Source organism: Salvia splendens, chromosome 6, assembly GCF_004379255.2.
Source record: "Salvia splendens isolate huo1 chromosome 6, SspV2, whole genome shotgun sequence".
In the NCBI taxonomy this organism is placed as follows: Eukaryota; Viridiplantae; Streptophyta; class Magnoliopsida; order Lamiales; family Lamiaceae; genus Salvia; species Salvia splendens.
In genome coordinates, this window is record NC_056037.1 from 29,867,189 (window position 1) to 29,880,567 (window position 13,379).

The 13,379-nt window shown below is 41.6% G+C and overlaps 2 protein-coding genes and 1 pseudogene across 3 annotated transcripts; 1 reads left to right on the plus strand and 2 right to left on the minus strand.

The window, feature by feature from the left end:
- The first annotated feature begins 1,020 nt into the window (after positions 1-1,020).
- Positions 1,021-2,808, plus strand: LOC121806691 (annexin D3-like). 2 transcript variants are annotated; one of them, XM_042206812.1, is made up of 6 exons: positions 1,021-1,275; positions 1,359-1,525; positions 1,688-1,915; positions 1,989-2,201; positions 2,281-2,370; positions 2,441-2,808. In XM_042206812.1, exons 1-6 carry the CDS (start codon positions 1,200-1,202, stop codon positions 2,642-2,644), a joined length of 978 nt encoding a protein of 325 aa, XP_042062746.1. In that variant the 5' UTR covers positions 1,021-1,199; the 3' UTR covers positions 2,645-2,808. The 2 variants fall into 2 exon arrangements, with proteins under 2 accessions (XP_042062746.1, XP_042062747.1); XM_042206813.1 differs by having other exon boundaries at positions 1,380-1,525.
- A 93-nt stretch (positions 2,809-2,901) lies between these two features.
- LOC121806690 (CSC1-like protein At3g54510) lies at positions 2,902-6,327 on the minus strand. Its single transcript, XM_042206811.1, has 10 exons — positions 6,048-6,327; positions 5,632-5,775; positions 5,489-5,552; positions 5,147-5,359; positions 4,859-5,050; positions 4,442-4,740; positions 4,015-4,294; positions 3,638-3,916; positions 3,247-3,480; positions 2,902-3,143 (listed from the first exon to the last, which is right to left on the minus strand). Exons 1-10 carry the CDS (start codon positions 6,314-6,316, stop codon positions 2,985-2,987), a joined length of 2,133 nt encoding a protein of 710 aa, XP_042062745.1. The 5' UTR covers positions 6,317-6,327; the 3' UTR covers positions 2,902-2,984.
- Positions 6,328-8,381: 2,054 nt separating this feature from the next.
- On the minus strand, positions 8,382-12,611 carry LOC121809081 (annotated as a pseudogene).
- Positions 12,612-13,379: the final 768 nt, after the last annotated feature.

The window sequence follows — 13,379 nt, forward strand, 5'->3', positions numbered from 1 at the left end:
CTCTCATTGCGCTCGATGGTTCCAGCCGGGCGGTTTTCATTGTACCAGCGAGAGACGCGCCACCAAAATCTATCCCCGCTTTGGTTCGTGCCAACCTCCGGATCTTCGAAGATAATCAAATAGGCTTTCAATAATTGATCCATCTCCGCCGGAGTGTACGGGGTGAGGACACCACGAGGAGTATGAGTAGGAGTAGGAAGAGGAGGAGTTTGAGAGCCGCTGCTCCCTCCCGATCTGGGTTCGGGTGCCCACCCGTATCGCCCATCGGGGGCATCTTGATCGTCCACCGGGTAAGGCCGGTAGCCACCCGGAACTTGAGAACCTTGGGTTTGAGGAGGGGCCGAAAATTGCATTTCCGGACTAGGGAATGGTTGTGAGCCGAACCATTCGTGGTTCCAACCGCGGGAGTCGGATGGGTGATCGCCGGAGCCGGACATTTTTTTGAGTAAGGGTGAAAGATTGAGAATTGATAAGAGAAGATGAGAGAATTTAGATGAGAATTGTGTAGTGTGGTGTGAAATTTTTTGTGTGGAAGTGGATGTATTTATAGATGAAAATGTGAATTTTGGGGAAAATAATTGAAAAATAAATTGAAAGTTGGGAGAAAACAGATATAATTTATTGTGAAGTGGGAAAATATTTTTTTTATTCAATTTGGATTTTTTTAATTAAATCCGATTTTTTTTAAAAAGAAAAAACGAAAATGCCAACGACTTTGCCGTTGGCTAATCTGCGACCGCCACGGACGTGTTCAATGCATCGAGCAGCGCCGTGTCAGCGGCAAGAGCACAGCGGTGAGCCGCGCCAGCGGCACGGATGCTCGTTGCGGTGGCTGCTCGCCGCGCCAGCGGCACGGATGCTCGTTGCGGTGCTCTAACTGTCTTAGGCCACCTACAATAATTTTAAGTGACATATTTGATCCAACCTATTTTATCTGTTATCTTACTTGGTCATATATAATTTTCAGATTTCAAAATACTCAATAACAATAAATACTAGTCCACCTGGAGCTGGGCGGAAATAAAATGAGAATGAGGGGCAAAACCGTCTATTGGGAAAGATAAATTGCAACATGCACCGTTCATCTTCAACAGTCTGTAGAGAAGAAACTGAAACTGAAACTGAAACTGAAACTGAAACTGAAACTGAAACTACTAAACCCCATCAAAGCAAGAAAAAAAATCAAATAAGGGGGGGAAATGTCGACGATCAGAGTTCCTCAAGTTGTTCCGTCTCCAGATAAAGACTGCGAAGCAATCAACAATGCTTGCAAGAGTAGGTCATTTTTCCTATTATATAACCAATTAACGTTTCAATTAGGCTGTCGATTTCTGGTGAGAATGTATATGATATTGTAGGTGATTGTTGTTTGGTTTTAGGGCTTGGAACGGATGAGAAGGCATTAATACGGATTCTCGGTTGCAGAAATGCAGCTCAGAGAAGACTCATCCGAGATGCGTATCACCAGATTTACAATTCCTCCCTCATCGATTGCCTCAACGACGAGCTCTCCGGTGATTTCAGGGTCGGTACCTTCACATCTTCGTCGAAGTTCATTTCCCTGTTTCATTGAATCATTTTACCAATTGTCAATTGATGATGCTCCTACTCCATTTCTCGTTGATTTACATGTGATTTTTTTTTTCCGATTTGTGTGCTTACTTCTGATTCTCTGCGAAAATGGTAGAAAGCGGTGATTCTGTGGACATACGACCCCTGGGAAAGAGACGCAAGGCTTGCGAATGAGGCGTTGAAGTCGAGAAGGAAAAACCTAACAGAGCTGCAAGTTATAGCTGAGATAGCATGCGCTACATCGCCTCATCATCTGGTTGCGGTTAGACAAGCCTATTGCTCTCTCTTCCACTCTTCTCTTGAAGAAGACATCATATCCAATGTCTCTCTTCCCCTCCAAAAGGTACATTTCCCTCCACCTTCACTCTTCTCATTCTTCAAAACTAATCACTAACTAATACAGAAACATCCAACAGATCCTGCTCAGTTTGGTGAGTTCGTACCGATACGATAAGGAAGCAGTGGACTCGTCCGTGGCCAAGATGGAGGCAGCTAAACTGCGCGAAGCCATTCAAGCGAAGAAACTAGACGATGACGAGCTCTGGAGGATACTTTCTACAAGGAACACATTTCAGCTCAGAAAGACTTTCCAGCTTTACAAGGATGACTATGGAACATCCATTGACAAGGTTGCTTTTCATTTTCATATCTCAAATACTAACATTTTGACCTCAATTGATCACTGATAGAAATACTCCAATTTGGTAGGACATTATGGCATGTGGGAAGGGCATTGTGGAGTCAGTCATGAAAGTGGTCATTTGGTGCCTTGACACCCCTGAGAAGCACTTTTCCGAGGTAATTCGCTTCGTTGAAATTGTTCTTTGCTGGAATGGGAAGTAACCCCCTTTTTCACTGGTAATGGCAGGTTATAAGAGCTTCTATTGTAGGACTGGGGACCGATGAAGATTCGCTGACTAGAGCCATTGTAACTCGGGCAGAGATCGATATGATGAAGGTGCGGGCTGAGTATTTCAACGCCAATAAATCTAGTCTAGACAATGCTGTCATCGGAGACACGGCTGGGGACTACAAGGACTTCCTCATGACTTTGCTTGGAGCAAAGATATGATTTTCTTGTTTTTTCTTTGGTTTAATGAGTTTTGATTGATTGGTGTGTTATTTGACCTATTACTTTCTGGGTACATAATTTGTTACTTCGATTGTGAAATGGATAAAACAGAGTGTAATGTCAGAGTGTAATGTACTAATAAGATCAGACTCTGTCGTTTGAAACCTCGTCTCTCACATTTATCAGAAACCAAAGGCTTTATAGATGGGCCCCGAAAGTTTTGCAAGAACAAGAGAGACAATTTATACTAGCAGCAATCATCGTTCTGTATGTCATCTGCCAAACTCATGCAGCAGAAAAACAATGTGTAGAAAACTAGTGAAGTGTGAAGTAGAAAGTTTTACGTGGTGGCATTTATTAGTGGCTGCATCGAACTTGATTCCCCATCTTCAAGATCCAGTGGCCGCAAACAGGGAGGGCTGTATGCCTCGATGGCGTTTTGTATGTTGGGTTCCATCAAGTCCGTTTTTTCATCAAAATCGTCCCTGTCCCTTGCATCCTACAAATGAAAAACTCACTTCTAAAAAATCGGATATTAAGATAGAAATGGCCCCTCTTTGAGAATCAATGATCCACTTGACAAAAAAAAGCATGTAATAGACCTTGACTGAGAACTGGTAGAACGTGGGTAGGAAGCAAGCCTTGCAGTATTCGTTGAAGAGCAGAGTGAGGACCAAGAGAGGTACTGTGCAAAAAGAAGCTGCGGGCTTCGATTTGAGTCCAAATAGACCGATCATCGTTATCTGCATGATCACGATTGCAACCAGGATGTAGTGATGAATGTAGGGCCAATACTGGCCACATGTTTCATAAGTAGTTATATACACATCTTTAATCTGCAAGGTGCAACATAGAGCTGTATCATTGCCATATTAATCTTTCTCACGTCAAATTTTTGCTACAAAACATCTATGAATATGAAAATTATATGTGGCCAGCAATGTGTGACAGTGTATGCTATATATAGTTTGTAGTTGAGGAAAGGAAACCGGCCTGGTTTATGAACACGATGTAGCCCAGACAAAAATAGCCAACCAGAAATGGAAGGAGCAATGGTGACACAACTGCATACACCATGCCGATCAACATGCAGAGTGAAACAAAAGGAATTGTACGGTAATAAGGTAGGGAAGTAAGATATGGTCGGGTCTTCCTCCCACGATCCCATATGTGAGACCTCATTACTTCCCATATAAGCAACCCGGGCTGTAGAATCTCCAGAGAAAATCCTGACAGCCCATTGGTCAAGATGTACGTCATGAAAAAATCTGCCTGAAACAAAGGATAAGGAGAGAATCAAGAATAAGGTATAGATGGATATAAGTTTTCACATAAAAATGATCACGAGTAGAAAGTACTGTTCTTCTTACTTGAGCAGTGGCAGCACTTGCAAGACGACCAGGAAAATCCCTAGGATTGCTGAAATATTCACCAATCTGATCTATTAATGATCCCGATAACAGACTTAAGAAGAAAACATTTCCAACGAGAAAATAGAAAACCATATTGCACGCTTTTATATCCTTCCGACTCCTTGATACATAGCCTGAAATATTTGCCATTTCTATGATGGCAAATGGAACGATATAGACAAAACCGTTGAGAATGGCACCTGGAAGATAGCCTGTCACGAAAGAGCTGAATCCAGGTCTACAAAAGATAAACAGATGTAGAGGTGTGAGATACTACTAGGGAATATTCGAGACATGCTTCACTGCAAACAACAGAACTCAAGAAGAGCAAAATGGTCGGGGAAAGAGTATGAAAATGCAGTTCATGGAGATACATTTATCTTACATCAACTGAACAGCCATGGCAGGAGGAAACCATTTCTTTAGACGTTCAAATTTTGCAATTCCTTGAACGGCAGTAACAGGTACAGCAAAGAAGATTGTAAGTACTGTTACTGATACATATACACCACACTTGTAAAGAGGCATGTATCTGAAAGGAATTGCCAAGTTTTTCCAAAGTACGTCTCTCGGTTCTGGAGCCATTTCAGTTACCCATATAACAGGGTTAGACGTCTGCTGAGATTGAGCAGCTAATGCAGCACCCCAACGTGACTTGAATGTGACAAAAGCAACCGGAAGTTCCTACAAGGATGAAAAAAATGGTAATAATACAATAAATTCTAATATAACAAGTAAATAACTCGTGTTATAAAAACTTTAATCACTCGCAAGACAGATTGTTCATCAAGTAAAATTTTACCTTAGCTTGAAGCTGATCTTTACTCTGTGTAAACTGTATTTTGTGACCGATGTCCCGAAGCTGTTCCTTTAGCCGTTCCATCTCTGCATCATTTCTCAATGCTTCTGATTCGGGCAAATTCATGCTTTGTTTTTTATTCTCTAAACGATTCCGCACCTTCTCAATTTTTTTTCTAACCGATTTTGATTGGTTCTGTAAATAAGTAGTTAATACATCAAGACAACTGAACTTCCTGTACTGGCTCAACCCGGCTCAAAGAATAAAGTCAATATGCTAGATTAACCTTACCAATAATTTGTCGAGTTCGCGTCCATCATAAAGGATTTGATAAGACTGATATGAATGTGGATGATACTTTGAGAAAAAGTGATCAACAGCGCAATCGTGGGCATTGTGTTCTTCACAAAATGGAATTTCTCGAACCAAAACAGTGAGCTGATTTGGCTCATGCCTCATAAGATGTAGTTGTTGGATCCTCTTGTCGAGAATATCTTCATATTCCTGGGATAGATGGAAGAAACAAATTCACAATGCTTTCCTTAGTTTGTTCGGCCGAATAATTAGGAAAAATGCTTTAAACTTCATCAAAATCAAAAGAGAACGCACATAAAAAGCAGAAGAAAATGCTACCTTGTGTAGTAGGTATAATCCATAAAAGGATACGAAGTATAAGCACGCGCAATGCACCCAAAGCCTGTAGAACATCAAGTTTTCAGATAAACATCAACCACTAATGAAGTATAAAAGCATTGCAAAATGCACCAAAAGCTCACCAGTCCGAGCCTTTGGTAATGTTGGTTATTGTGAAGGCATCCAAAGAATGAGAATGGCCGGCTTGCTCTCCATCCCCGGTTAGATAGTTAATCGGGACTAGTACAAATAAGCCGACCAAAGAGCCAACCAAGAAGAAATTGATCCTGCAAATATTGAATTTCAATTGAGTGACACACTTCACTTGCCACTACGAATAGGATCCGAAGAGATCGAGCTTCGGATCCATGAAATTAAATGATTTGCAACACAGACAGTGAATGCAAATGAAATGATGTGCATTAAGATCATCATCTAATTCTATCATCAACATAATCATATCTATCTCATTCTGATAAAATTGACACAGAAATATCAATCCATGTGATTTGAATTTGATAGCAAATATAATTGATGGGGATATATGATTGAAACGGACCCGAATTTGAAGAGGCGGATGAAGATCAAGACGTCGAGGCCGCAGGTGTCGAGGATCTCGTCCTCGGTGACGGAGAGGGCGAGGCGGATCCAGGCGGGGGAGGGGAGGAGGCGGGGGTGGAGGGAGACGGGGCGGTGCTGGGAGAGGCGGCGGGCGAAGTAGATGGGAGCATTGGAAGGCTGCTTTTGGAGGATGGAGAAGAGGGAGAGAATTAAGAGAGCGAAGCCGATGTTGATGGACGCCGAGACCAGCAAGCTCTCTGCATTCATGCCTTCATGTCATGTCAATCCCACAGCGGTTTCTCTGATTTTTCGATTTGGGGGGAAACACCTTCTACTGATTTTTGGGTGGGCCCCACTATTTTTATACGTGGCGGACTCGCAGAGTCGGAGACGTGGTTGCATGGAAAGATGCATGCGGTTTTTGTGTCGTTATTCAAACATTTTTCATTTTATTTCGGATTTAACCAACTCCCACTTTTAATGTAATCCTAATGCAATTATTTCAATTTAGAATTTCCATTTAATTTCTTAGGCACATAATAAATCTCAACAATAATTTCTTCTTAATTGTGAAAGTGAAACTGCCGTGTCTTAGGAAAAACTCCGTCTTATTTTTATATTTCAATTAATTATTTTATTTTTATTTATTAGTATTTTAAGCAAGTGGACCACATATCTAATCAATTATTATAAATTATATAAAATTAGGATATGTATTATACATAATTTTTTCTATCACTTTTTTTAACGAAGTGAAACAAAAATATTGGCACCGTCAACTATGAGACAATTGATAGGGACGAGAAGAAGTCATATAAATCATGAGATTTAAACCTACACATTTTTAGGATTATTATATCACTATATTCCACACTAGGATTATTTTGATGGAAATATGTGAAATGTGTTACTCTTACCGTTTCAAGAAAGATGACTCATTCCTTAGATTACACGAGATTTTTATGCAGCTTTATTTTATGTGTTGAACGAAAAGTGTAAAGTAAGAGAGATGAAATAAAGTAGAGATAAAGATATATGTTTTTAATATTAGCAACGAGTCATTTTAGTTTAGACAAATCATAAAAAGAAAAATAAGTTATTTTTAGTGAGACGGGAGGAAGTATTAGTTATTAGGGAATAAGACACGTGAAATATGCAATGTAAGTTGATATATGACTCCAAATTGATATAGCAAACATAAAAAGGGGTACAGGGTAAAAGAAAACTTTTTTTCCCTATGAAATTACATAATTGTTTCTTATTTTATATTTATGTGGTATGGTTTTTAAAATATAGTTAGCGACTGATTCACAGCTCCAACGTAGATCACCGTGTAAGATTTAAAGTCATACCAGTATTATTCATGCACAATATAAGTTGTAAACGAAAAATATGCGATGCTTGTGTTATTAACGTTATTTGGTTTCTTTCAATCACGTTTTGTCCTTTTCAGTTAAGCAAAACTTTTCGGAACGGAGTTTAAAAAATTGATGTTGAATGTGTTAAATAAATAGATAAAAAAGTAAGACATGAAAAAAGTAAAGAGAATAAAGTAGAAAGTGAATAAAGTAGAGAGAATAAAATAAGAGAAAGTAAAGTAAGAAAGAAAAAAAATTACTATATAGGAAAATGACTCAACTATGAGGAAACTTTCAAAAATGGAAAAATGACTCAACTATGGAGAGACTGAAGGAGTATATTTTTGTTTGTTTACCAAATTTGGAGAAGATTTTTTTATCTATTTTGATATTAAAATGTAAAGCGATATTGATTTAATGTGTAGAGTTACCGAGTACGCTTTAATTTTGTTATCTCATTTTTCACGTCATGAAAACTTTGCCATCTCACTTCGTATTATTTTAAATTAGCCCGAATTTTCCGTCATTGGAAAATTGACACCCCTCACAAAGTTTGTGTACTTATTTTGTGAATTTTGAAATTTGTCTAAAAAAATCATATTTCGAATAATTGCGCGATATCATATTTATAAAAACAAATTCTTTCTCATTGCAGAGTATTTAAACTTATGGCTTACGTGATTTTCAAATATCTTTCTTCTAGCAATCAATAATTATGTTGCTATTCTGCATATACTACTTAATTTCTAATATTCTATCAAATAGCCCTTTTTGATCAAAATTAATGTGACAATCATCACTTCCACTAGGCTAGCCTGTAATTGCTGAATCCTTTGTTTTTAAGGATTGAAGAAGCATTCCTTTTACATTACATTCTTAATTGTACTCTTCCTCTTTGATTTTTTAGGGGGCAACAACTTTTACCTTTGACGTAGATGCACAAATAAAATGCAATAATTTTAATAGATATACTGTCACCTAAAATATAGAAACATATGACACATCATTACTCGAAAAGAAAGCAAGCAAGCAATTCAATTTCGACGGCATGCGTGCAAATTTGCAATGAGTAGCTTTCTTGCAATATACTATATTTAACAAAACAAACCAAAATCAAAAGCAATCTTCGTGTATTATATAAATCCCTTGGCCAAATCAGTTGATGAAGCATATCCAAGATGGCCTCTTCCTATACTTGCACTCTCTTCATCCTCAACTTCATACTTCTCTCACTCTCAACCATTTCCTCACTCGAGGACGACTTCGTCGAAACCCTAGTTGTGGCCGTGCAAATCATCGCCGGGAAAGGGATGGGGTTCGGAGCTACATACATGATCGACGATGCACTCACCCGAAGCGCTACTCGGTGGCGACTCAGAATGATCTGGGGCTGCTGATGGTGGTGAGCTTCTGTTTCACGCAAGGGAAGTACAATGGGAGCAGTTTGAGGTGAGGGAGATGCCGATCGTAGGCGGGAGCGGGCTGTTTAGGTTTGCAAGAGGGTATGCTTTGGCGCATACCGTTTGGTTTGATGCTAAGACAGGAGATGCTACTGTCCAATACAATGTCTCTGTCGATCACTTTTGAAATGATCTGCTTATGCTAATATTGGGTTGTTTTCTTTAGCTTTTTTATGATGTTGAAATGAAATGAAATGAGGAGAACACATTTTCTTGCTTTATTACCACTACTAAAATAAATGTTCCACAATTCAGTAAAATAAATATGTATTTTATTGAAAGATTGATACCTTGAGATTACATGACAAAGCTGCGCCATCAGAACGCTGAAGGGTAGAATCTTGAAGAAGTAGAGGACCTCGAGCAAGCTGGAGAATATGATAACGTACAAAGAGTCTGATAGAACCCTTTCACGAAAAGATAATCCGACAGCATGAAAAAGACCATGGTCCCCTGAACAGCAATGATCAGTTTCCTAGATGAAACTGACTTGAGGTAGCGATTGTAAACAACACAGACCCCAGAGAAGCATTGTGATATCCCAAGCAGCGACGACTCAATCTTCAAATGTTGAGTTTGGTAGAAGAGCATGGTGCCTGTTAGGGCTGGGATCACAGCATAGGAAAAAGAAAACCAGATTATTCGGATAATTGCTTCCTAAAACCTAAGGATGAACTCTTCGGTAAGGCTAGACTGCTCTCTCGAATTATTAAGAATTGAATTGAATCGAAAGGAGAGCGCCATAGATTAGAAACATCATCCGTGGGGCAAATCGATCAATAACAATACCACCTACAAGATTTCCCAGAACTCCACCTATCGATGAGGATTTGTCTTTTTTGGAAGCAGTGGGTTGATTCACAGTTTCTGCCACCATGGCATCGTTTGCAACCTCAACTATAGAAGGAGATAAAATGTAATCGACATGAAGGAGATGCCTTATGCTGCAAAGATTGCGATTGCCATCCATGAGATTGCCTGTAGGAAAGCTGCAAAATATTCATCACTCTGTCAGAAAAACAATAATCCATTCCAGATTTTGAGAAAAGGCATGTAACTCCTAGTCTTCTATCAATTCCAATTTCCTCAAAAGGTTGTCATTCTTCCATAACATTCAAGTCGTAACAAAAAATCAGTGAACTAAGAAGCATCTCCTCATAGCAGGCATTAGGTTATTCAAACAGCCATGAACAACAAACAAACAACATGAACATTGAGTATCCTTGGACCAAGACACTAAACATAAAATTTCACCAAATTCACACAAGTATGCTGAATAAAACATAGGCTTGACTCAATTGGCATATTGTCAGCATAACTGCACAAGTGAGTATGAATGAACAAAAAGAGGTTGAGAATAACCACAAAAACTGAATTCTCACATATCACATCATTGACGCTTTAATTCAATAGTAGTAGCATTACCCTTCTCGCAATTCACACTAACTACGTGAAAATATGTTATTAGAGTGTCCACTATAAGACGGACACCCCCATAGTCCCGCCCCAGTTTTTGTCCACAGCCCCAAAATTATTGTCCACAGTCCCAAAAATTTGTTTCCGCCACTATGGTGGACACTTCCAATAGTCCCAATCTTTTTTTCATTTTTTATGTTACTTCAATTATAATTAAATTTATCGGAGTATATGTAATTAGAAGAAAACGGTAATACATGAAGAAATTAAAATTAAACACTAAATTTTCGTCGTATTAAAGTACATAAAAAATTATACAACGAAAATTTAATCTAGTGCAAATCACAAAGGTGTTCACACTGCGCCGCCTCCCCTACGTGCCCAAACTTCTTCAATCAAATCGGCCTGGAGTGTGGTATGTGTTGTGGTCCTGCGCATATCAGTAAAACGTTGGATCAAATATTCATTGCTTCGTGGTACGCCCATCTGGATCGGCGCGGATGCAAAACCGTGACTTGTACTTGCGCCCTCTTCCGGTGCCCAGTGCTCTACCGCAAATCATTCGTCTTCTATTATCATATTATGCAATATGATACATGCTAACATAATATTCGCGACATCATCTTCGTGCCAAACTCGTGCCGGGCACCGTATAATGGCCCACCGCGATTGGAGGACACCAAAAGCCCGCTCAACATCCTTCCTAGCACCCTCTTGTTTGTGCGCAAAATATTGTTTCTTCGGTCCAATCGGTTGGCGAATTGTCTTGACGAATATGGGCCACCGCGAATATATCCCATCAGCCAAATAGTATCCCCTACTGTACTGCGTGCCGTTGGCTACAAAGCTGATTTCTGGACCCTCCACCCGACACTCATCGTTGAAGAGCGGCGATGACTGAAGAACATTAATGTCGTTGTTCGAACCTGCCACACCGAAATACGCATGCCAGAGCCGCAATCGGTAGTCAGCAACGGCTTCCAGAATCATCGATGGATGTTTCCTTTTGAATCCAGTTGTGAACTGGCCTTTCCAGGCCACGGGGCAGTTCCTCCACTCCCAATGCATGCAATCGATGCTTCCTAACATTCCTGGGAACCCGTGGATCGAACCATGCATATCCAACAGTCTCTGACACTCATCAGGGGTGGGCTTCCATAGGGACTCCCCACCGAAAATTTCCCGGATCCCTTTACAAAACTGCCTAAGCACCGTTAGGCTAGTCGTCTCACCCATCTGTAGGTATTCATCGAACATATCGGCTGGACCGGCGTAGGCAAGCTGCCAGATTGCAGCGGTGCACTTCTGATGCGTAGACAGCCCGATCCGGCCAGCGCAATCACGCCGGAGGGTGAAGCACCGGTAATGCTCTGCCAAATTCGTTGCTATATGGTTGAAGAGCCGTTGCGACATTCTGAATCGCCGGCGAAAAATCTCGGGCCACAAAGTAATCAGCCATTAGATGCTGGTGCGCACCGACGTGGTCTCGTTGGATGGTCCGCCGATGAGTAATCGCACGAGGGATCGCAGCCTCCGCCAAGCGCGCCGCATCCTCCTGGGCGGCCTGGTGTTGCACTTGTTGAATCAGAGAATTCCACGCGTCTTTTCACAAATTGTCCATTTCAGACCACAAATTCTAGTGAGAGAAAGTTTGAGTGATGAAGAGTTGGAATGGTGTGAAAATAATGAATTGAATGGGGTGTATTAATAGGTTAATTAAATTGAATTAAAAAAAATAATTTCGCCATCCTCCGGCGCGTCGGGCACCGCACCACTATAGCCGGCGCGCCTATTCACCGCGTCCGCCCTGGACCGGCGCGTCCTCGCTCCAAAGACGCCGATTGATCGTCCGCCCCGGAAATTTCATCCGCTTCGGGGCGGATGTGCTCTCCACTATAAGGTGCCCCATCCTCACCCCCGCCGAAGCTATAGCCGCGGCGGTTCCATAGTGGACACCCTTAGGGCTCCATTTCACAGTGACTGGTTACTTACTAGAAGATCAATAAATGTGATTCAGTGATGTAGGCAATTTGAATTGAAAGAAATGAATTGGGGGAAATTAAATTGTATACCTCCAAAGGCTATGTAGGGGATACGGTGCTCGGCGAAGACGTAGACGCAATCGGAGAGAATATCATACAAGGGTTTAGCAACCATAGGCAAATTGGCGGAATTTTGAAGGATCTGAAGAGTGGCAGGAGCGACTCTCATCCCATCCTTGAGGAAGAAATTCACCCCCATCCATGGGAAACACCTCAACCCCTGCACGGAATACCCAATCCCTAGCAAAAACTTCCTCTTTCTGTCAATCTCCGACGCCATCCCCATTGCCACACGCGCCGGAAATCGTTCAAGGTAAACGGTGGGAGAGAGAAATCCGGAAAAGTGTGGAGATGTAAAAGGGATTGTTCATTGGGGATCAGTAGTGATGGTGATTGTGAGCAGCATCAGAGATAAAATATACGGGTGGTGTTTAGGGAGTACAATGATTAATGGGGAAGCAATCGAGGGAGGGAAGTTTCTAGTGAATAGGAACGTGGCGATATAGGGGCGGGCTGCGGGATGCGCGATCCTGACGCGGCCGACGATATGCGGGAAGAACTTCCAGCCACTCTAGCGCTTCGTATAGAGGCATGTTGTCCCGGAGGGATGTGGGCGCCTAGAGTTTGTAGCGGAGGGCTCTTCGGTTTGCTCGTCGTTTAGGTCGAATGATTGCGATCCACTGCCGCTGCTGTAGTCCCCGGCTATGTTGTGTCTAGTACGCTTCACCCCAGGAGCTCCTGCCCGCTCTTGCGAACAGATGACCTTGAATTTCGGACAGTGCTCGAGAACAAGATACTCCTCCCACATGGTGAACTTCGGCCAGCCTTCCATGTTGAATTGGGTCATAGACAACGCCTTCACGTCGGCTTCGCTTCAGCCACTCTCAGCACTGAGCAGGTTGTTCTCGTATATGCCCGCGAACCGCTTGGTGGCATGCAGAATCCTAGACCACTTTTTGCGGAGCTGTTCCCCGTCACGCGGTTTGGCGCCTCGAGGTTTGAACTCGTTGTATGCCAACAGGACGCGCTTTCAAAAGCTCCCCTCGGTCTGATC

Bases quoted from the DNA above. Each gene is read 5' to 3' on its own strand.
- LOC121806691 (XM_042206812.1), top strand. From the start codon at position 1,200: ATGTCGACGATCAGAGTTCCTCAAGTTGTTCCGTCTCCAGATAAAGAC. The intron at 2,202-2,280 runs GTTGCTTTTCAT...CCAATTTGGTAG, and splicing joins ATGGAACATCCATTGACAAG to GACATTATGGCATGTGGGAA. The intron at 2,371-2,440 runs GTAATTCGCTTC...TGGTAATGGCAG, and splicing joins CTGAGAAGCACTTTTCCGAG to GTTATAAGAGCTTCTATTGT.
- LOC121806690 (XM_042206811.1), bottom strand. From the start codon at position 6,316: ATGAATGCAGAGAGCTTGCTGGTCTCGGCGTCCATCAACATCGGCTTC. The intron at 4,741-4,858 runs GTAAAATTTTAC...TCATCCTTGTAG, and splicing joins AAGATCAGCTTCAAGCTAAG to GAACTTCCGGTTGCTTTTGT. The intron at 3,481-3,637 runs GCCGGTTTCCTT...TGCACCTTGCAG, and splicing joins ACATCGTGTTCATAAACCAG to ATTAAAGATGTGTATATAAC.